Source organism: Ambystoma mexicanum, chromosome 10, assembly GCF_040938575.1.
Source record: "Ambystoma mexicanum isolate Mex_15411 chromosome 10, UKY_AmexF1_1, whole genome shotgun sequence".
Lineage (NCBI taxonomy): Eukaryota > Metazoa > Chordata > Amphibia > Caudata > Ambystomatidae > Ambystoma > Ambystoma mexicanum.
Genome location: NC_090932.1, coordinates 1500421615 through 1500446498, shown reverse-complemented (window position 1 = coordinate 1500446498; position 24884 = coordinate 1500421615). Strand labels below are relative to the sequence as shown.

Here is a 24884-nt window from a genome sequence, read left to right as displayed (position 1 = left end):
TCCCTTCAATGGGTTCTAAAGACTCAATGGTCCCAGTTCTCAGGTCGAATGACGGATCTTCTCCAGATTCCGAACAAAGTTTGTCAGGATCTTTTATGGTGGTCTTGTTCAGAGAATATTCTGAAAGGAGAACCCTTTTGGCAGCCATGGCCGGAGAGTACAGTAGTGACGAACGCCTCACTCAAGGAGTGGGGAGCTCATGCCAACGATCTGACAATTAGCGGTCCTTGGTCTCCATCGGAGTCCAAACTACACATCAACCTTCTGGAGCTGAGAGCAATCAGACTAGTGCTGAAGGCTTTCCTGCCATCTGTCAGAGGGAAGAATGTCCTGACAATGACGGACAACATAGTGGCCATGCATTATATAAACAAAAGAGGAGGTGTAGGGTCACTACCTCTGTGCAGAGAGGCAATGCAACTCTGGTATTGGGCAATTCAAGAAGGAATCTCTCTAACGGCAGTTCACCTAGCCATGGAAGAGAATATGACGGCAGATGCTCTGAGCAGGCAGAGCACTGTGTCCCAGTGAATGGTAACTGGCTCAGGAAGTCATTCTAGAGATCTTCGCCCTATGTGGAACCCCCCAGGTAGACCTATTTGCGACCGGTATCAACCGAAAGTGCGAATGGTATTGCTCAAGGGAATTTCCCTCGAGAGGAGCCCTGTGGGACGTGTTCGTGGTGGAGTGGAATTTCCCACTATTGTATGCGTTCCCTCCGATTCCCGTCATTCCTCAGGTCATCTGGAGACAGACGGTTTGGGAGCCGCATGATCCTAATTGCCCTGGATTGGGCCAGGAGAACATGGTACCCGGACCTTCTAGACATGTCCATCTGTCCTCCAGTACGTCTTCCTCAGAGAGAGAACCTTCTCTCTCAAATGGAGGGTCAGGTTCTCCATCCAGAGGTCAAAACGCTCAACCTTAATGCTTGCTATCTGAAAGGCTGAGATACAGGGATTGGAACCTTCCAGATGACATTATGGAGGTGTTGCTTTCGGCAAGAAGACCAGCAACAAAGTCTCTATACCGTTGCCGTTGGAAAAAAATTTGCAACTGCTGCAGAGAAAAGAATGTCGATCCTTTTCTATGTTCTATTCCGGAAGTACTATCTTTTCTTCTGACCCTAGCACATAGAGGTCTAAATGTTGGAACCATTAACGGTTATCATGCGGCGCTTTCCATCTTCAAGCGCTCGACGGAAGAATGCTCCTACTTCAAAATTCCTTTGATAGTACAATTCTTAAAAGGACTCACTAATGTGTTTCCTCCTCACCCATTTCAAGTACCGATTTGGGATCTCAATTTGGTCCTAAAATTCTTAACGTGTGCTCCTTTTGAGCCTTTGCACACGTGTCCATTAAGATTACTAACATGGAAAACTGCCTTCCTAGTTGCTTTAACATCTGCAAGAAGAGTGAGCGAATTGCAGGCACTGTCTTCTGGGCCACCCTATACTGTGTTCCATAAGGACAGAGTTGTGTTGAAGTTTAAACCATCATTTTTACCAAAAGTGGTATCTGAGTTTCACTTAAATCAAAAAATTGTGTTACATGCATTCTATCCTCCACCCCATCCTAGTAAGGAGGAGGAAAGATTACACAGGTTGGATCCAAAAAGAGCTTTAAGCTTTTATATCTCTAGGCTTTCTAGGCTTAGATTGGACAACCCACTGTTTATTGGCTACACAGGAAAAAGATTGGGTCAATCAGTAACAAAACAGACAATATCACGCTGGATTGTGCTTTGAATTTCGGAATGCTACAGACTGGTGGGAAAAGACCCACTAGAAGGTTTAAGGGCTCATTCCACCAGGGGCATCACTTCTTCTACAGCCCTGCAAAGAGGTGTTCCTATAAAGTCCATTTGCGAAGCAGCGACTTGGTCATCGCTGCATACTTTTTCAAAATTCTACAACCTAGATGCTTCCCAATCTAAGGAGCTGAATTTTGGTAGAGCAGTCCTATACTCAGCCATCTGAAGATATTAAAAAGAAAAAAAAAAAAAATCTAATCCCTCCTCCATAAGAATTATCCTTACTGCTTTGGGAGTCTACCAAAGATGAGGAATACGTTGGAGGACACAATCCACTCGAAGAACAAGTTATTACCAACTGGTAACGTTCTTTTGATTGGATGTTCCTCCAACGTATTCCTCATCGCCCTCCCAACCTACCCCTCTGTAGATTTTTCCCAGGCTGTTGCCACTCCAACTCTCGAAAGGCAAAATACCTGTCTACCGGCACAGTCTGCACAGTGGAAAATTGATAATAAAAGGGGGAAAAACAGAACTGTGGCCAACTGAAGCTGAAGGGCCTGAAGGATCTGAGAAAGAGTGACCATCTTGAACTTGTCCTTCCTGAGGAACTTGTTCAAGTTTCTTAAGTCCAGGATGGGTCTCAGTCCTCCGTCCTTTTTGGGGATCAAAAAATATGAGGAGTACCATCCCATGTTCCTCTCCGCTGCAGGTACTGGTTCTATAGCACCTTTCTCCAGCAGGGTTAGAACTTCCTGCTGTAGGAGCGGGTCCGAAAACTTCAAATGGTGTCTCCCTGGTGGATTGCTTTGAGGCTGCGTTAGAAAAGGAAGGCAGTAACCTTGGGCTATTATTTCTAGAGCCCAAACATCTGAAGTAATGGCTCGCCAGTCTTGCAGATGCTGTGACAGCCTGCCTCCTACAGGTGTTTTGTGATGCAAAGTGATTTTGTGGCGGTTGCTGCAGCCGCTGATGGCAAAGAGGATGTGGCTGGAGCTGGCTTTGCACCTTTCTTTTGGCCCCTTTGACTGGCCATTCCTCTCGTTCTTCCATATGAGGAGTAGTAACGATAGGATCGTCCCCTCCAAGATTGATTTGTCGCATGAAAGGGCTGAGGTTGCCTGATAGCAGCTCCCAACGACTTGGCAGCTGCCTTTGAGGTCTGCAACCTCTCAAGACTCTCGTCGCCTTGCTGCCAAAAAGGTGAGACCCATCAAAGGACATGTTCAGAAGACAGTTCTGTATGTCTGGTGCAAAACCCGACTTCCGTAACCATGCAAATCTAACCATTACTGTGCTAGTGGCCATGGACCTGCTCACACTATCAACAGTGTCCAAACCAGATTCAAGAGATTCCTGCATAGCTTCCTTTCCATCTCTAACAATGGCTCGGAATCCTTCCCTTTCTTCCCCTTCTGGTATGTGCTCCGCCGCCATTGCAATGCACTCCCAAAGAGTGTACGAAAACTTTGCCAAGGCACAAGTGGAGTAGGCTAATTTTAATGCCATGCTCCCAGCTGAAAATACCTTCCGTGCCCAGCCATCCACACGCTCATGGTTACGCAAGTTTGTTAGAAGCTGTGGCTGCCTGTATGAGCAAACTTTCGGGAGTGGGATGTTTAGACAGATAGCCGGGGTCGCGACTGGCAGGGCAGTATTTTAAAGTAAGGGATTTATTCATTGGAGGAATAGAATCCGGCGTCTCCCAATTTTTGGCCACCCTATTTTGTAAGGCCACATGGAAAGGTAGAATTGGGTCTTCAGTAGGACCATGGTCCAGTATGTCTGTAAGATCATCTTGGACAAATTGGGCTGTAGGCCTGGCCCAGCCCAAATAATCTACTACCTTAGTCATTAACTGGCGGTATGATGGATTGGCATGTTCACCTGGCTCTGGTCTACCAAATTCATTTTCTGGGGATGTATCAATACCACTTGCATTGTGCAATGATTCAACCAAATCCTTCATCCTGCTTTCCTCTGAAATCAGGCATTCAGGAACATTTGGAGAACCAAATTCAAGCCCAAAAGGTACATTTTCCTCATCAGATCTTTCTTGTTCTTCAAAAATTGAGGTCAGGGATATGAAAAACTCCTTCCTAGGCAGAGGCTTGAAAACCTTCTCTGGAGGAGGTAGAGGAGGAGTGCTAATGGGTCCTGAATGCAACCCAGGAGTTTTAGCCTTTTCTTTCTCTCTTCCTAGCTGATCTTGTTGAGCTGGAAGTTTCAGCTTCGAGGGCTTCGACATCGACAAAGGTGCCGATAACGTCGACGAAGTAGTGACTTCGACGGCATCGGCTTCGAGGGCGTCAAGGTACTCTTCGAAGACTTGCCCTTCGAGGTATGTTCGGTCTCGGACGGCGTCGGTGACCTCGAGCGGTCGACTCAACTTGAGCGATCTTTTTCGCTCGACGTCCTAGAAGGTTCTCTATCCTTCCTCCTTCTATCGCCCGGGCTCGAGGGCGCGCGAGTGTCGGGGCGATAACGCTCTCGGCCGGCTTCCGAGGAAGGCACAGACCGAGGCTTCGCTTTCTCGAACACCTCCATCATTATTACTCTAAATGCTTCCCATTCTTCAGATGATGAATGTTTTGTGGGACATTTCATCCGTTTTGGGGATTCGTCCGAACACGAAGTGGAGGGGGATCTGTGGCATTGTTTCTTCGATTTTGTTCGTCGAAGACGACGAGCGATGGTAATCGCTTCGGGGCCGGGACCGATGCCTTTCGCGTCTAGGAGATTTCTCCTCACGGGACTTCGACTCGACGCTAGAAGCTTTTCGGTCGGACTTATGACCTAACTGCAGTTTTCCCCTCCTCTCTCGCAAGGCATTCCCCGTCATCTCTTGACACTTCATACAGGCCTCCCTGTTGTGGCATTCTCTAAGGCACCATAAGCACTCTGGGTGCGGATCGGTAATCGACATTTTTGGAAACCCGATTTCAGGGTCGTGGTCGGTATCGATGACAAAGACATATTTAGTTATTTATTTTTTCTTCACAGAATTCGAGGCGCGCCAAATCTCCGAAGCAACGTACACTGCGGAAAAACGGAACTGAGGCCAACGGGCACCGCGTGTGCTACTTATACACCTGATGATGTCACCCTCTACAGAGGCCTTCGAGGGACCATCGACTTGACGACATCGACACACGGCGCCCTCTGCCGAAATTTTTTTACCAAAGCAGCTGAAGCTGGATGGAATACATCAAAGATGAGGAATATGTTGGAGGAACATCCAATCGAAAGAACGTTACCAGTTGGTAAGTAACTTGTTCGTCTGCAATATTTAATAGAATTTCATCCCACAGCAAATATGCGTTTTGGCCTTGGGTCTCCGTCATGTCTAATTGTACAACATGCATTTCTTTGTTTGCTCAGAAGTGGGTGAGAAAGGTGCCCAGCTCTCTGGTGGGCAGAAGCAACGTGTGGCTATTGCCAGAGCATTAGTCCGAAGCCCACGAGTCCTTATACTGGATGAAGCCACAAGTGCCCTGGATGCAGAGAGTGAGCATGCGGTGAGTATGTTTTGTTGGATGGAAGGAATTTAAAACAATAGGGCCTGATTACAAGTTTGCAGATGATGGTAAAAAGGTGATATTTGGAAATACTGCATATTTCACTGCTCCACCAAACTGCGATTGTTGTGACTGAAACTTTTAAATTCCTCCTGCTTTTGCCGTGCAGTAATTCTGCATGCTGTAATCCCACATTTGGTAATATGGCATTTCCCTATGGAGTCGAATGGAACTCAAAAATGGGGAATATCTGAAAGATACACATGGCTCAGAATCATGTGGATCCTTCAAGTTACCACAAGCTTTTACTGCATGTGTTAATGGTAATACTTTTGCCTGTTCCTAAGGAAATATAGCCAAACTTGTAATCAGTCCCAATGTATAAAATAGCTTAACAAGCTAGTGGGCCTCATTACAAGTGAGCCAGTCTGGAAATAAAGGTGCCGATAACAACGTTACTGGCCCCTTTCCGGACCGGCTCACTTCGAGTCTGCCGGTAGGGGCTGTGAACTACCGGCAGGCTAGTCTTAAGGAGCAGGATTCTGCACACACACACCCCACTCCATGGGTGCACCCACACCGGTGCATGCGCACATACACACCTCAATGTGCTGTAAAGAGGGTGTTTGTATGCATGTCACAGCGAAGCGATCAACAGATGACTCAAAGTAAAGTTCTACGATTCAAAGGTTTTAAATATAAACCACAGAAAGTAAGATTAGATATGACTGAGATCACATGGTTCAACTTTAACAAAACATAACCAAATCAGGCATCTCTTTTGGGCCATGGTCCTCAGTCCTCCCCACACTCCCTTATACTCTGCTGGATGGCGGGCAAAAAGTCAGTCAGCCTGTAACCCCAAGATAGGGGGTTATGGAAGTATACAAATAAAGAAAAGGGACACTAAGAGTTTGTTTAAAGCTTGTATTAAATGTGTATGTGTTTTACATAGACTGACTTACCGGACTGTACCATCTTCCCCACCATGGGGGACACATGGAGCCTTGAGGCTGAAGGACAATGGCAGGTCTCCCCTGCCAACCAAGATACATGGACTGGACTCACCTGGGAGATGGAAATAATCCATTGAAAAGTGACAGTTGAAAGAAGGATGAAGGGAGAAAAAGGACAGAAAAGAAGGAAAAAGAAGAGTTGGGGCCTCTGGGGGAGGGGGAACGCAGCCTCGAGCAGCACCCCAGGGCAATCTCTGATGAGCCGGGCTGCGTCTGCAGCTGCAGCCCAGCGTGAAGATAAGGCTAAGGCCGTGTGTGGGGTGCGGCCTGGATGACGCAAAACGGCCACACCCGGGGTTGCGTATGCAGGGCAGCCCGAGATGCGAGCATGGCCTAGAGGCAGTGGCCCACCCGGTGGCCAACCCGGGCAGACCAGAAGAAGAGGAAGTCCTGGGCTGTGTGTGTGGTGCGGCCCAGGTGAAGATAACACCCCCGCCCAGGCTGCTTGGGTGCAGCAACCCAAACCGGTGTGTGGCCTGATGGCTACAGGCTGCCCGGGGGCCAATCCAGGCGATCCAGATGCAGGAAGAGTCCTGGGCCACGTGCACGGACCGGCCCTGGTGAAGAGTGTGGCTGTGCTGGGAAGAAGCTTGCCCGCACCGTGGTCAGACGAGGCAGGCAGTGAAGAAAATAAATCCCTGGGAGCACTGGTGCGAGTGCCAGCACCACCGGGGGGCCTGCAGGAAGTCCACTCTCCCCGGGGCCAGACAGGGAGAGAAAGGACTTACCCGGAGTCCCGGCCGCAACATCCTAAGCGGCCAGGGCTCATCTTGGAGTGTTGCAAGGGCAGGGATTAACTCGAGCACAGGAGGCTCGTCCATTTCACAAATTGGACGCCTCCTAGTGCTTGACTTTAAAGCAGTTGAAACATTATTTCTGTAAAATTTTACATAGAAACTTTAAATAAAAAGATGTTTATTCTATATTTTTTATCATTGCCCATGTTTTAAGACCAAAACGATTTTGAGCGCACTATTCCTTTATTTCATTTATTGATGGGTTTGTGCAATGAGTAGCTATCACTCTGATGAATTAATTATTCAACACTGAAGGGGAAAACTGAATTGTTGTATGGGGCTGGTATGAATAAAGAGGGTGTTTTGCCAGCTTAAAAAAGTTTGTTTTATCCACAACGGTAACTAAACGCCCCTCCTGGTGTACTGTGCCATATTAACATCAAGGAACTTAGTATTGTGGCCCATCTCCTGTACTAACATTTTCATTGCTGAGTGCACCTCACCCGAGCAGGTGGAATGCGCGGGTGGGGTGGTGTACGCGTGGTTTGCCATTTCCTGGCCCCAGAGTATTTTTAATACTAGGCTTCCTGGGCCGGGGGGGAAAAAACAAGGGCTATATTGGAGGCACTTCTGAGATGGGGCTGGGACCCCTAATGGCCCAGGGTATAGGCACCCCAAGTTAAGATCTCAGGGTGCCTGGCCAGTACATTCCCGGGACGGGAACGTTCCCTGAGGTGTAACCCCTGGCCCCAAAGGGGCCCTAAAAGATAGGGGTTATGGAAGTATACAAATAAATAAAGACAAGACACATTAGGAGTTTGTTTAAAGTTGTTATTAAATGTGTATGTGTTCTACATAGACTGATTTACCTGACTGTACCATGTTCCCCACCATTGGGACCTATGGAACCTTGAGGCTGAAGGACAATGGGAGGCCTCCCCTGCCAACCAACAGGCATGGACTGGACTCACCTGGGAGAAGGAAAGTAACTGTTGAAAAGTGACAGTTGAAAGGGGAGGGTTGAAAGAAGGATGTAGAAATATAAAGCAGGAAGAGAAAGGACAGAAAAGAAGGAAAAAGAAGAGTTAGGGCCACCTATGCCTCGATGACCCCCAACCTCCGCAAAAGGACATAAAGTGATATGTCACAAATACTAGATTGTACGCCTCAAGGAGGAAAGAGAGCCAAGGTTAAATTTGGAGAAAGAATATCGAAAACTGGGGTCTATGTTTGATAAACACAATATACCAGAGAGCTAAGGGTAATTTACCAATATGGTCAAATGGTAATCTATACTCATGTATCGATTACATCTTTGTAACAGATTGTTTGGGTGATCTGGTAGGGGATTTTAAAGTTGCAAATAACGAATTCAGTGACCATAGAATGCTATTCATGAGACGGCTGGCATGAAACCAAAACAAAAGAAGCACTTGTATAATGTTCCTTTGACTATAAGTACAAAAGGCAATCAGAGTCTGTTGCACGAGGGAAATATACAAAAAGTTAATAGGGTCCTGTTGAGTAATGTTGATAATTTGACTATGAAACAATAGTTGGTTACAAATAGCGGAAGTAGTATGGAAAAATTGTTAGCCACAGTCATGTGTAACCGATTCACAATGAAAAAAAGGGAAAAAAGCACACAGACATACATTTCATATACAAATTCATGAAAGGAAAAAGATGACTCGTAAGGTGATGCGACATATAAAAAAAATCCCCATGGAGCAGTCCTTGAAGTTGAGCTTGTTTCAGAAGGTAAAACAAAAGCAAAAGAATTAGCTAATACACATTAAGATATGTTATATCAAAGAGATGGAGAGGCCATGCTGGACGCTTTAAAAGATTGCAATCTTAGAAGTTTTTGGTCTCAAATAAATGGATTGGAGTCCAATCAAAACAAATCCAAACTAACCCAATCGATAACCTCTTGGAGCCAATATTTTAAACAACCGCATGGTCCCGGAAGAATGGCAGCTAGAGACCACTATTGGGACAGCCCTTCGTGGTGCCTGAAAATCTCAGTAGCAGATATTGAGAGAAATATAAGTAAATCTAAAGCAGGAGGTCTGGAATTAGTGGACTAATGTCATCCTGAAAAATAACGTGGAATTATGGTCTAGTATTTTGTGTGTGATGTTAACGGACGTGGTAATATCAAAAACAATACCGTGGCCCTGGAACAGCTCAATAATAATTCCAATCTACATGAAGGGCAACAGAGAAAGCCCACTGAATTATCAACCAATAGCACTGTTAGATGTAGACTCAAAGTTATTTGCATCGATAGTTGTAGAGAAAATCAAAAGTGGTGCGCTACCAACAAAATCCTAAACTCCTTTCAGTTAGGCTTTCGGAAAAACATAGGAACCGATAGTGGCAGCCTCTTACTACACTCTTTGCAGAGTATAGCCTGAAAGCTTAATACAACCCCAATATATGTGGCTTCAATGGACCTATCTTTAGTGTTGGATTTCGTTGATAGAAACACTTTGTAGCATACACTGGACAAACTAGGGTTACCACCTAATATACCATCTATCCTAATGCAGCTCCAGGTCCAGTTTGCAAGTGAGGCTTAGCGATGATGGGAAGCTAACCAATTCTATCTATCGAAAACGGCTTGAGACAAGGCTGCATACTGGCTTCTTGCCTATTTAATCTGTATGTAGCGGATGTGGGGAAGTGTCTAGAAGGAACCTCTTTTCTGCCTCCCAGGATAGGAGAAATTCAAATAATTTGGGCTGCATATGCGGATGACTTCATTCTCTTTGACCATATGCCAATTGGTCTGCAAAGGCTTATTTCAGACTTTAACCAGTATACCCAAACCAACACCCTAAGAGTTAACGCAGGGAAATCAGTAGTCTTAAGGTTGAATAGAACAAAAAATAAGTGTAAATCCTCATGGTATCTATATCATACCAAACTTCAAATGTGAATGTCAATGATCTATCTAGGCTTTTCTATCATTTCTTTCGCAAAGAAAAGCTTTGATCGTATGTACCTGAGAGATATGGCATTGAAATTGACTGTGCAATTGAAAAAGATAGCTGGTAAATATGGGAATTTATCGTTACTGCCAGCTGTGAAATTCTATACTGCCAAAGTGATCCCTCGTCTAGCTTATGGGGTCCAATTACTCCCTTCTTGGATGTTGAAGGAAGCTGCAAAAACGGAAGCCACAATTTGGCAATCAATTTTAAGCTTTATCCTCAAATGTGTTACACTTCCTGCCTTAAGGTATGAACTGGGTCTGCACGCCATGAAAAATGTCTTTGAATGGAAAAGATTAGCTTTGTTTAGAAAGATCTATGCCTCTCAGGAAGCAAGTCTTTATAACCTATTAAGCAAGGGGGTGAAGGAAGGTAGCATAAAAGAGGGATTTACCTACGATTTGCAGACTGGATGTTTGGATTTATTAGATAAACTGGGAAACACGCTGGAATTACTGTTGACCAATCCTTCAAACGATTGTGTGGCGATACGATAGGACACGTACATCGATTTAATCATGAGCTCCCAACTCTATTCACATATAGTTTCCCCCAAACCATTAGTAACGACTGAACCTTACCTCATGCGTTTTCATTATCGGAAAAAGATAAATAATTTCATTCAGATTTAATGTGATTTATACTAATTAGATTTTAAGCATTAGGGATAGATTAACAAATACAAACCAAAATGTCTATATTGGGAAAAAGAAAATGAATCCCTCCCTCACTTGATTTTGCACTGCAAAGTTTTGCAAATCCAGAGAATTAAATATGTTAGGAGACATGTGTCATTTCAATTGGTCCCGACGGACCTCTTGTGGCTTAATATTATGCATGGCAAATCAGTGGCTTTGAGTTTAGCGGTTTTGAGCTTTTTACAACATGTATGTAATTGTATTTGAATATTTGAATAATCTGTGTGAAAAGATCATTAGAAAACCTGGGCTTTGACTATAGTGCCACCGAAAACCCTAAAACATTCATACAATTTTATTCAAAAGATCTGTGCGACATGATAACTTGATGTAGAAAATGTATATAACTATATCTGAATAATCTGTGTAAAATAAAATGAGAAAGCAGGGCTATTGAGCATAGCGGTATGGAGACCACTAAAATACTTATGTAATTTTATCTGAACAATCTGTGTGATTAGATAACTTGATGTATGAAATGAATTTGCAAAAAAGAAGGGAAAGGACATTTAAAGAAAAATGTAAGTAATGATATTCGAATATTATGTGTAAGAAATAATTAGATTGTAATCAAAACTTATTTAACTTAACTTTTTATCTTTCTAATTGTAAATATAAATGTTGCTTAAACTTTGTAACGGTTTTAAATGAACCAACACCAATAAATAAATAATAAAAAATATATATGCGTGTGCATGAATAAGTGTGTGTGAACGTGGGGCAGTGGGTGGGACTGGATAGGGCCCTTGCGTGGTGTGGTTCAGGGAGGCATGAGTACAATATGTGGCAATCAGAATTACAAGAGACAAGGGCACAATGGGGCTGTTCTGGACCAATGCAAGTGACACGGGGCAAATGAGGCAGCAGTGGAGCATTGTTGGCAGAGCTGCTGAACGGAAGTGACAGACCTCAAGCTCATCCTCTGATAAACTGGCCTGCCGCCTTCTCCAAAGGCAATATCGTCTCTCCATTCGCTCCAAGAAGAGGGCTCACATCCAGCCCTGCATCTCTGGATCTTCTAACACGGCTGAACTCTTTAAAATATTCAAGGAACTAGCCAATCCATCTGCAGTCTCTACCACACTTCCTCCTTCCCAGGCCCTCTGCACTGCACTGGCCACCGACTTCTAAAACTCAGGACATCCTGAGCTCAATCTCATCCTCCCCTTGCCCTCTCCCCCTGCCTCCTCTGGCCCCTTCCCATCCCTCATCCACTTTTTCTCCTTTCACACCAGACCAGGTCACTAGAGTTGTCTGCTCTATGACGGTCTCTTCCAAACAGGTCTCCCCCTGTTCTTCCAGAACTATTAAAGACAATATTGGCTCCCTTTCTCCTGCACTCACACCTCTGCAATCACTCTCTTGCATCTGAGTCTTTCCCTTCTTCCCTCAAGCACTCTCTTGTGTGCCCCCTCCTAACCAAGCCTTCAGCCAACCCCCCATTGCCCGGCTAACTACCGCCTCACCTCTCTCACTCCCTTTCTTGGAAACATCTGGAGAATTTGGTCTTCCCCCAACTGACTCAGCATACTGAGCTTGTTGGTTGCTTGCATGACTATCAATCCTGATTCTGAGCATCCTAGAGACACGGAAACCGCTATCCTGAACACTGAAGAATTGCTCGCATCTATTGATTCCAACTCACCTGCTGTTCTCATTCTACTCAATCTCTCCTCTGATTTTGACACAGGGAACAACTCCATTCTCATAAAACGGCGCTGTGATACCCTAGGTATCTCGGAGCGGGCACTGGTCTGGCTGACCTCCTTCCTCGCTGACTGTCCCTTCCAGATTATCCAGGGTTCGTTCTTCTCACCGACTTCCATCTCCACCTTTGGAGTTCCCCGGGACTCCAACCTCTCACCCTGGCTCTTTAACATCTATCTCGCCCTCTCGCGCACCTTATCTCCACCTTTTCACCATAGTTCTAGTGATATGCAGACGACTGCCAACTCTTCTCCCGACTACCCACTGCATCTCTTCTATACCGCCTCTGTCATTCCTGACTGCCTTTATGCTATCCAGTCTTGGTGTACCTCCAAAGACCTTTGTCTCAATGCGAGCAAGACTGAGATTCTTTCTATCAGGACTATTGTTCCCTCTTTTCTCCCTTATATAAATTATAATTGTTCTTTTATAACGCGCTTAATACCAGAGATTGGTTTCTAAGCACAGGATTGGGATTCAAACCTGTGTTGCGCTGCGTTGTCTTGCTTCCAAGACAAACGCTTTGCCCCTGAGCTATCCCCCTCACCCGTAACTCTTGACACCCTCAGTGGGCTCCTTCCTCTGAGGCCAGAAACCTGGGAGTTATCTTTGACTCCTCTGTCTTTCATTCCTCACATCTTGGACCTTGCCAAGAGCGCCCATTTCCAACTCTTCCTCCTCAGGGGCATCCTCACCTTCCCCCAGATGCTCTGTTACTAGAGCTCTGGTACTTCCCAGGCAAGTCTACTGCAACAGCCTGTTCCTGAATCTACCTTCTTCTACCATCTCCCCGCTCCAGCTAATGCAGAATAGGGCAGCAAGACTTATCCTTGGCCTTAAGCCCAAGGACCGTATCTCTGAAGCCCTAAAATCTCTCCACTGGCTACAGGTTGCTGCAAGGATCAAATTTAAATCCCTCTGCATCATCCACAAGGTTGTCTGGGACCAGGGACCACGCTATCTGCAACTTACCCTCGCAAAGTACTCTGCGTCCAGATCCCCCTGATCTTCTGGCTCCAACTCTCTGCTTGTCAAGCGCTTCTATAAGCAGAGAACTGGCAGCTGTTCCCTCTCCTCAGCTGGCTCCCTCCTCTGGAACAGCCTCCCCCTCTCTCTCCGTCTTGCTTTGGATTTCAAGTTCCGCAAGCACCTCAAGATTTTCCTCTTTTTCTCCTCCTTCCCTCTCTCCCTGCCGTGCTGAACCCCACACCTGAGGATTCGGTATGCCCGTGGTGAAGGGTAGCAGACTCGGGCATGGAAGGAGAAAATACAAAAAAGGTAGTACTGCTACTCAGAAAGGCTCAAACCAATTTCTGTCAGTAAATGAAACAAAACATTTAGGTTATATTGGGGAGTCTTTGCCAGTTATACTAATGGACTGTATCCCAAAGTTTGTAGCCCGTGAAATTGTCCAGGAAGAAAATAAAAACCACACACACATATCTCCGGGGCTAGCAGTTTTAAATTGTTTGTATTGAGACAAAACAAATGTTTTCTTATGAACACTTACATATATAGCAAACTTACAAATTATAAACAACACCATATAGTGGAGTCACAAAAATAAAGCAGTATGAACAATATTGTGACTCTTGAATTTCTTATTTAAGCAAAAGGTTTCAAGATCACAGCAAAAAAGTATAAAAAGAACATGTATAAATCAAATGAAGAAGTGATTAAGTACCTGTAAGAGTCTGTAAGACTCTTTGGGCCTCATTCCGAGTATGGCGCTAACCAATGGCGCTATTAACGCCTTGGTTGATGCCGTACCCGGTACGGCAGCGCCTTGGTGGATGGCGGAATCACTGCCCCATTCCAAGGTTGGCGGGGCGGTAATTCCCCATTCACCAAGGCTCTTCCCCATTCCCAAATGAGCCCCCATAGGGCTCAATGGGAATGGGGAAGATGCAAATAACGGTGACCGTTCATTACGGTCACCGTTATTGGCTTGGAGGCCCCCTTGCGCCCTCGACTTTAACACCTGCTCAAAGCAGGCGTTAAGGGCGAGGGCGCAGAGGGAACTCGGAGTATGGTGGTAAGGGATTAACGCCACCGGTCTCGTTACCGGTGGCCGCTATCCCTTACCGCCATACTCGGAATGAGGCCGTTTGTCTTTAAAATGATGCCCAAGTATAAAGTGTCTTGGGCATGAGCTTTTTGTAGAATACACCTTGTGTTGCAAATGCGTAATGGGTTCCAGCAGTCTTAGGTTTGCCTATTCTATTCTAATAAATTCTGCTGGAAAGGAGAAATATGTTTTTCTTATAATCCTATGCCTCTGGGAGTGCCTGCCCACTCAGACAGAGTTTATATACATATTGAAACTAACCCCACAGTAGCTGTTGATTGGTGGCCTGGTCGTATGTGTCCCTCAGCGTCCTGGCCTACTGTCCAATCGCCCACAGCATCCGCACCCCCTGCACTTGCCTTCGGGCACCACTTGGCATGTTGCCTCACACGTCTGCACTTACTGATGGGCTGGTGTCCCCTCTTCCATCTTGTGGTCACAGCCGGACACTCACTTGTTGCCTTCACAACAGACTCCTGCACTTACCTGTTGCCTTGCAACCATCCCCTGGCACTTCACCCCTCTGTGAATCTGCCTAGCACTTACCCACATGCCCTGTCCCCACTGTCTCCCTGCACTTGCACGATCCAAATGTTCACAAGACCTAGTAGGACGCCTTCTGTATTTTGCATTTTACATTGCATTGCTGTTTTTCCCTTGTTCCCTTCTGTAAGGAAGGCATGGTATCAAACAGTGAAAACAGGCACACTCGAGCTTAGCGCATACTCTGTCTTCTCTAGCATGAGGATGCAGTCAAAACCTCAGTATCAGGGCCTTCTGTGCCGAAGTCTCTTTGCCATTCAAAGTCTCTTATTACAGAGGGCTTGATGTGACAAACATTTAAGTTCCTTTCTTCTCAGGATTTTCACATGCACAATTTGTAGCGTGATTCACTGTTCACCCCGCGTCCCCTTCCGTCGGGCTCAGACCCATTTTAACACAATGTTCTAAATTGGGCTCCCATTATCGGGCTCGGACCATTTTATCTCATCATTCAAACTTTCCTTTCTGCATCAGAAATCGAAGGCTTTCGACTGTGCAGAGGACCCTGCCCGACCCATTGCAGGACCACTTTGATTCACAATTCCTTTCTCATTACAACTCTTTAGCTTTCACTTCTGCCACCTCTTGGCTGGATACCCCACAGAAATCTTCAACTGAGCATGCACGCGGTTGTCGGACCACTCTGTCAACGGTATTTTATGTTTCCTTTCCAAGTTCAAGTTCATCAGCAGTTCAGTTTTACTTGCGTCTTTCATCATGCGCGTTTTAGTAATGTTCTTTCCAGTGCTCGTAATACAGTGTTGCTGCTTGCAACCTTGGCTTCAACACAGACCGGTCTTGTATCGTTCTCCCCAACTCACCGGCTGTGTTGATTTCTCTAACGCTGCGTTGTTCCTGGTGCCAAAGACGGTACCACGGCAGCTGCTGCTTCTCCCTGACTCGATTAGTCATGTAGGAGGAGCGCTTACCTTTGACACACAATGCGGGATTCTTCAGACTGGTTTCTGGCCTTAAGCTGTCTAATCTGCAGGGCTCTTAAAAGTTATGGTTTCTTGCCGAAAAGGCCAAGAGTATTTCTTTTCTTGCGAGCCCCTCTTGGTTTGCCGTCTTTCTTCCCTCGTTCAGCTCCCGTCTCGAAACTGCTGTCCCTTTGTGTTCTTTGCCTCGCTCAGAATGTGCTTTCGTGCTCCCCCTTTTATCCGTGTGGGGAAGCCTAATGGAAGTCAGGTGTGAGTGATGGTCAGTAATTGCCTGACTTCGCCTGACCATTGTATTGGGACATGTCCGGTATACTGTTCGGATGTTAGTCTGTTTTCTGCCAGAGCAGGCTCTCTGTGTGAAAGTGTTCATCTAGGAAAAGGGGATGGGGAGGTAAAGCTCCTACATATCCTACCTGGTAGGATGGGGTAAAGGTGTTACAGGGAAGGGGATACCGCGTCTCCCACTTTCCGAAGATCCCTAATGCAGGTGATCCTGCTGCACTGGTCTACCCCCAGGAACTGATGGTCGTGTCCTGGCCCTAGATCCCCAGGGACTAGTGCGTGAGACCCCTTCCGGTTTCTCACAATTCCCACAATTCCCTTTGCACTGTGGGCACTTTGAAACACAATTTATTGGTGTATAAGCACCTTACAAATGCCCAATGAGTAAATAAAATAAATTATGTGTTCCGTCTGTAGAGTAATGAGTGGTATGAAGAAAGTTGAGGGACAACGGGTCAGTTCTGGAGCAATGAGAGTAAAATCGGGCCCAGTGGGACATATTGCAAGGTGCAATTCCAGAGGAATGAGGGCGATATTGAGCAAATCAGGGGGTAATAGACCTGTTCTGTGGAATCAGGAGCGACATGGGGCTATTTTAGGGACACAGTAATATGGGGTAAATGATGGCACTATGGAGTAGTTTTGTGGGAAATTAGGGATATTGAGTAGATCTGGGGACAATAGGCCGTGACATGGGATGGTTATAGAGACAATTGACATGGGGCAAATCGGGGATCAGCGGGACATGGTATGGGGCAGCTCATGGGGCAGTCTGTGGGAAATGGGGTAGTTCTAGGAAATAATTGTGACATAAAGCAAATCGGGCACAGTGGGAGGAGACATGAGGATGTTCTAGCGACATTGAGTGACATGGGCCCAATCAGTGACACTGATGGCATGGCATAGGCTCCACAGTCGATGGAAGTGACAGAGAGAGAATCAAGATGCAAGAGGACAGTTCTTCTGGAGGCAGTGACTCTTGGAAAATCAGAGCACAATGGAATGTGACATGTATAGTTCTAGAGCTAAAGCCAATTATACGGGTCAAATCAGGGCAAGTGGGATGAATAACAGGGCACTTTTGAGAGCAATGGAAGTGACCTTGGTCAGTGGGGCAGTTTCTGTAGAAATGAGTGATATGGGGTGGGCATTAGGGTTCCATGTCATATCTTCGCGGGATGTTTTTTCGCAGGGTTTTTATTGCAAATTTTTTATTGAAAAAAAACATCAAATTCTTTTCAAATGTATTTTGGGGGGGCATCCCAAACCCCCCATTCCCTTTTAGTTTATATCTATTACCAAAAACCCACATCCCATATATTTAATTATTCAACCCCCCTCACCAGTCCACCCCCCCAAAAATGAGATGGGTTTTTCTTTTAGAAATAATTTTCTGTAAAAAAACCCCATGAAAAAACGTCCCGCGATGAAAGGACGTTGTACCGGCAAAAGAATGTGCCTTGCTGCAATTATGGAGGCACTGTAGATAACACCCATTTTCTTTTTGTATTGTGTTACAGTTATAACATCTAAACAATCTGCTTAACTGGCACACACAAGCGTGGTATTGTTGAGACTGGCATCATTGCTGTCTGGGAGCAATGCGAGTGTATCTCCAGTGTCCCCAGAATATTGTGCTGTTGGTTTAAAAAATGCCATTCCATGCTGTGTTTTACTGGGGCAACACTGGCATGCATAACATTATTGAAACTGACGTGACATTGATACTATGAAATTAAGTGAGGATGTACACATTTTGTTTTCTGTTTTCATGTATATACTATGTTCAGTGTTGGTGGGTTTTAATAAAACTGCATAATTGTTTACACTGCGATATCTTCTAAAATTAGGGGACGTATATGCTAATGAAGTCATAATACAGTTGTTGCTATCAATAGAAACACAAAAGAAGATAGGAAGGGCAACATATTGAGAATATTCGGGTGTATTTTGAACCATATGCGTCAGTCACTAGCTCATGATAACTATGGAACTATAATTAGCATAAGATGACGGCCAATTCCTGGGTATCTGAGGCTGCATTTGTCATTTGCTGGCAGCACTTTGGTATCTCGTTTGGCACTTTGCTTATGTTGCATATGGTATGATACATGGGATATGTAAGGCCCTTTATGCCATTTCCATAATGTATAAATTGGATTTTTAAAGTGCAAACCTAGCTGGGAAGCAGCGGCGTGCTATACAAAGGGGATGCACATAGTAGGATGCAGAGGAGCTGGGATGGGAATGGGGAACAGGGGAAGGGAAGAACTCCAGAGAGGAAGTAATAGCGTTGGGTAGAGAAGTCACCTAGCGTCGACAATCATCTTGTCTGATACTGAATATTTAGCATTGGAGGCCAGTCATGGTGTGTATCTGAGGGTCAGTGTGGAGATTATCCTGACTAGGGGGCCAGAAATGTCCCAGCCCTCAAGCATCATCTTCCACTTTCTGAGAATGTGCCCTGGTAGGGTTTTCGAAGACCCAACAGCCCTCCCTGTTGTCTTCCATTCATGATTTGATAAAGTGACAGGTCTGCATCTATGTGAGTTGCTGTCTGGGAGTGTCAGATATGGGGCAAGGGGGGGGGGTACCTGTACCTGTTGCTGTGGGAGGAGGGGAGTGGTCAGTTAACTTGTGGAGATCATTTGTGCCACTTTATTCAAAGCAAAATAAGTCACACTAAGGCATGGTATTTGGCTCCTAAATATCTTTTGCAAATGGTTGTTAAAATACCATTGCATGCAGAAAAGGATTTTCAAAACTGCAGAATATGTCAGTAGTGCCTGAGCAAGGCCGCATTTAGCACATGATGCCTGTAATAAGCATGGAGGCTATACATGTCATAAGAGGACAGTAGATGGCCACTTGATATGACCTTGCCATATCGTTAATCAACATACACCTGACATACCACAGCAACACCCAACTTATAATAAGGATGGTCTCAGTAGCAGAGGCAGCTTTTGCTGCCAGGGCCGGTGGATAATAGGATTCCAGTGGGACTCTGGGGGGTGCACTTCACCAGCGTGGAGCCACGGGGGATGACTGCCCCCTCCCTGGCTCTGCCACTGGGTGGTATATAAACCAGCCTATTGACCGCTTTAGTCACTTTTTGATATTTTAGTAATCATTCTCCTCTTGTGATAGTTTCTTAAATCATTGACTCTTAATACCAGCAGGATCAACAGGCATGTAACATCACTCCACAGTGATGTCTGAGTCAAAGGTCAAGAGATGTCATTGGACATGTGATGTCTCTTCCTGTGATGTTGAGATCAAAGGACATGTGGCATCACTTCCAGTGATGCCGTTAGTGCCAAAGGTCAAGTTGATGGCATTGGCCGTGGAATGTTCCTTCTTCTACCTCCAGGATTTTGTGAATTACAACTGAATGGATGAAGCCAGAAGGCGAAATGTTATTATTTCATTTAATCATCTTATTCTCTCCCCTTTTTGCAGATCCAGCAGGCGGTGAGCAGCAATCTACAGAAGCACACAGTGCTTGTTGTGGCCCACAGGCTCAGCACTGTGGAAAAAGCCCACCACATCATTGTGCTGGACAAGGGCTGTCTGGTGCAACAGGGGACTCACAAGGAGCTAATGGAAAAAGGGGGACTTTACTCCACACTGGTCCAGCGGCAGGTGCTAGTGCGGGATCCAGGCGAAGAGGATGACGATGTCACTAGCAGGCAAAGCTGTGCTGTGGAGCATCTACCAAAGAAAGACGTGTTGATGTGATGGTAGCCTGGAACTGTGTCACCTGCCTAACTGATTGAAATGAAGGAGTCATAAGCAAGAACTCCAATATTCTAAAACATCTCAGGATACATTGGAATTGATGTCGATTCCTCACATGAAAACAATATTTATTACTTTGGTTCTGTGTGATAGTTTCTTATAAATCATGTTGTGCTAAGAAATATCATGGCAATATTTTCGTTAGTGGAAATATCGTTGCACTTTGTTACTCTTTTTTGTTCATTTTATGACTTTATTTTGGGAATGCTTTTTTTTCCTCATCCCCAAACCCCCTCCAATTAAGTTCCTCATTATTTACAATTACAAACATAAAGTTATTGCATGGATTCCTTCAACCAAGCAGCTGAGTCCTTCCTTCATTTCCAACATAGAAGGAACTCCCATTACTTTTGGTAGTCCGCTACCTAGATCAGTGGTATACAAACTTTTCGATGCTGAGCTCCTCCCCCTTCATTAAACATATTGTTATCGGGGGCTCCCCTTTAGTAAAAATAGTGTTGATAGCCCCCCCCAGATGCCATATCTACCTATATTTTTTATTGAAAGCAGTCACCGTTCTCCCTTTTTGAAGAGCCCCAAGCTCCCCACAACCCATCCCGGCTATCCTTGAGCGGCAGCCCCACAGCTTGAAGACCACTGATAGATCTATCCCCCATGCCCAGATGCACCCTAAAATAAAGGAGGGAAACGACCAATGGCGGTCCTTGGTGTGAGGTTATTAAGTATTGCTAAAACAAGAAAGCAGGCAGGGAAGAGAGTGGTGATGGGTGTTTCAAAATATGGGGGAGGCAGGGCAAAAGGAATTACATGTTGACTTTATTTATTTCCTCCATAATTTTTTGCTACATGTTATTTTACTCTAAATTCACCTGTCACCATGACTGCCGTCAAGGATCCGTACAAACTCCAATAGACTACTATATGCCGTTGATACTGTATGTGTTCACACAGCCATACTAAGTGTTTACATATGAAACACTTTAAAAACTCTTAGGTCCGTTTTAATTTTTAAGTCTTTTTCCTATATAATTTATCTATTGTGTTCCTTAACAGTCACAACAGACCAAAATGCTGATACAAAGAAGAAACAAACACTACAAAACCAAAAAAGTTTAACGCCAAGGTACAACAAGAGAGGCTAGTGTGAGGAGCCAGGAATGAGACGCGGACACAGGGGTTCATGATTTTGCCCATAAACGTTTATTGACGATGGAAAAGGGGGGTTGTCCCTACGCTAAGAGGTGTTTCCCAACCTCAAACAAAACTAAGGGTTTGTCCGATGTCAAAATGTCCAAAGCAAAACATCCTGTGTCCAGAATACTATTCTGGCCCTCACATTTTAAAAATCAATTCTAAGGTGACGATGGAAAAAAAAATGTGCCTTGAGTAGTGCACAAATGTTCAAAAGAAAATATATAACTCCAACACAAAATGTCCAGGAGGATATATTTCCTTGATCCAGAGGGTGGCTCCCTTTCCCTGGATTTCTCCTCACTCTGCTTTAGATTTTCAAGAATGTTAGTTCTTTAAGTTTCTCTTGTTCAACAACATAACTGGCGCACAGAACAACTTGGCTGTTAGTATGCATCTTGATAGGATACCTGGTGTACTCTCCTGCCAGGTTTCTGCTCCTTTTTAATATGCTTTAAGACAGCCCTTTTTGATCCTGATGCATTCTTCTCAGGATCTCTTTAGATAAGATATTGCACACACACACAATTTGTCCTTGCCTGGTGTGTGTCCCTACCAGGGCTTTCTCACATGAACACACTTGTACTTGCATCCATCTAGTATACGCTCCTGCCAGAGCTTTCTTATATAAACACATTTGCAACTGCATGGTATACTCTCCTGCCAGGGCTTTCTTAAATTAGCACACTTGAATCTGCCTGGTATACTCTTCTGCCAGGGCTTTCTCTTGTAACTTAAATATACCTGCTATATTATCTGGCCAGGGCTTTTCTCCTGTGGCTTGAGGCTGCCTGGCATATTCCCTTGCCACGACTTTCCTCTCTTGACTTCAATCTGCCTGCTGCAGCCGTCCCCACAGCGGACCGTAGCCTTCTGACAGCTTCCTTCGGTCTCCTCGATGAGCCGGTTGACTCCACACACTTCATACTTCATACCTGCACTGCAGTCCCTTGGTCAAAACCGAGAGGTGGTGAGTTCTCCAGCCAGCGTCTCCCTGCACAGAAAACTCACTCCCTGATTTCCCCCTCAGTGAGGGAGTCTTCAGTTTCCTTTGGGCTGTGGCACCCAGTTGGTGCTCATGGGTTTCCCTTCTTCCGGAGGGGGCAGACTGGTCCCCTTGGTTCCTCCAGCACTTCTCAGCTCCCAATAAGCAGTTGGGGTGCAAGGATTTCCCTTCTCTTTGGCTGAAACAGCAGTCTACAGTTCCTTCTCCTGGAACACACGCATTATGCTTTTATGCTGGTTCTGGCCAATAAGATTTGGGGAAAGACCAGACAGTTGTATGTGGTTCTTGCATCTAATTCTCATTCCTCCATTCTTCTCCCTTGTCACAGTACTGATTTTATAACTCTCTTGTGAGACATTGGGGATCTTTCTCGTACTAGTACTGGGAAAGTGATCCCCATTCAGGATACTCCTTATCCCAGTACATTTTAGGGAAATAGTAGGATAAGTGCAACACATTAGTCCATTAGGGAAAGGATTGTGCTTACGGTTGTAAGAAGGGGGTCAAAGGTACCGTGATTGGTGGGGATACATGTAAGCCTTTTCTCACTAACTTGCTGTATATCGTGCTCTTTAGGCATGAATAGGTGCATAGAAAATTAAAGATTAATGTGAGAAACGCTAAGCACTGGAGTGTCTGGAGTGTTTCCTGTGTGGAGGTTCTAAGTAACTCCACTTTCAGTCTGCTGCTGTTACTGAGTATTTTGTTGCTCTTTACTCATTTACGAGGAGAGGAGGGGCTAAAACATCAAAACTCACTGCACAACGTGGAGCGTCTGGAGTGTTTCCTGTTTTTGCCTAGGTTGCCCAAGTGTGACCAGAAAAAACAATGTCTGACCTTGGACGTTCAATCCCTCGACTGAAGAACGTGGGAACTGTTTCAGAGCCTGGGCGGTTGCTGCATTCATCGCTACAAGCAAGACTTCAAGCAGGGCGAGAACTCTCCCTGTTGACCAGTCTCCCATCTGCCGACAAGCAGTTGGGTAGAAAGCCTACTAATGGAGAGGTAAGCCAAAACATGCTTTATTGTGACCCCGACAACCGTGCAATGGATGTACCTAGACAGGATCTGACTGTGTTTTCATGTCTCCCCCCGCGCAAGACCCGCGACCCGCGCCTGAGCATGAGCCCTGTTTTGCTAGCAAACTCACCCGCCGGGATCCAGGCATGGGGAGGAGGTGGTCTTGCTCGCTGGTCCCCCCCGCTGATCCCCCGTCTTCAGCTCCGCGGCTCACTGTGCTGGTGGCACGCGCTGCACAGGCAGTTGGCTCTGTTTCCAGTGCTCAGCTTGCAGAGCCCTGGTTGTGAGGTGCTGAGTGCTCCTCTCCGACTGCAATCAGCTTGGCAGGGAGCAAAACAGCATGCCATAGCCAAGCACTCCGGCCAGGAGAACAAAGGTGCTCAGTTATGCCAACCGCTTTGGAGGTTTCAAATTAACTTCCAAACCATGTGACTAACCCTTCAACAGCTCACGTCATACTGCATCAGCTCGCTTGGGGAAATGACGAAGTCTATAACTCTAGCCATAAGGAAGATGTTATGCTGGTGTCCTCAGCGACGAGCACTAGTCCTTTGATCGTTGATGTCTTGACAGCTCCTAGTGCTCAGCAGCCCTTGGAGTTATTGCAGGAGTCAACCCGTGTATTTCCAACAGAGCTAACATCTATTCCTTGCCTGCATAATACATTGTGTGAGCTGGAGAATGACCCTGAAGTCATTGGGGAAAGCTCAGGACCACGGCGGAACTCGCTAGCCGTGGCAGATAAACTGCTTCGTGATCTAACAAGATTATCTACTGAAGTGAGCCTTAACAGAGCAGACAACCCCCTTAAAGACTCAACAAGGGAGATGGAGGAAATCACGATAAGTGCCAAAAACAGCGCACTTGGAAACAACAGATCCTATAACTGCAGGGGAGTGGAATCTAGCATCTCACCCAACATTAGATGCTCTCAACATTAGGCATGCGCGCCTCAGTAAATGGTCACAGGACTCCATGAGCCTGACAAAAATACCTATGAAAGTGCAACCCTGCACCAAGGGACTCAGCAAACCTCGAAGGATTCTTCTTCTGACTTGTCTTTTATCCAGCACGACTTCCCAAAAGTGAGAAGGCAGGTCCCCCATCGCAGTTATGGAGGTACTTCAGAAAGAACAAGTCCAAAATAAATCTTGGAACAAGTGATACAAGAGCTAAGCCCTAACATCATGCCTGCAATAACAATAGCTTAAGCTCCTTTCCTAAAAATGTACAAGCACATTAATGATAACTATAAAGATCAAAGCACCCTGACTGCAATGATGAACTCCAAGCTCATCAACATTGAAATGGGAATGAACACGCTCAAAGCAAAAACAGCTGATGACAAAGAGGGAGCTGACCATTCCCATAAATTGCTACTGGAACATCTAAAAAACAGCAGCCGGGACAAAAGGCTTCTAGCAGAAGTTGCCAAAGAGGCTTTATCTCTGTCAAAAATAAACAAAAGTACACCCAACGCAGAAGAAGCGAGGGGAGCTTTCAATGATAGATTACAGCCAGATGCATCAGAGCCACAGAAGCCTCAAGTGGACAGTGAAAAAGAAACTACACAACTACCACCTGAAGGCACAAGAAGTACAACTGATCTTGGCCTCGGGAAATACAAACTGGAGGACACCC

The 24884-nt window shown here is 45.5% G+C and overlaps 1 protein-coding gene across 4 annotated transcripts in view; it reads left to right on the top strand.

Annotated features, from left to right (window-relative positions):
• ABCB9 (ATP binding cassette subfamily B member 9) overlaps nt 1–20365 on the top strand; it is a 398286-nt gene extending 377921 nt beyond the window's left edge. For 3 of the 4 annotated variants that reach the window (XM_069619638.1, XM_069619639.1, XM_069619640.1), the window contains exons 11-12: nt 5137–5273; nt 19727–20365. In XM_069619638.1, the coding sequence (XP_069475739.1) occupies nt 5137–5273; nt 19727–20005 (416 nt within the window). In that variant the 3' untranslated portion in view covers nt 20006–20365. The remainder of the gene's footprint in view (nt 1–5136; nt 5274–19726) is intronic. The other variant, XM_069619637.1, reaches the window with a different exon arrangement.
• Nucleotides 20366–24884: the final 4519 nt, after the last annotated feature.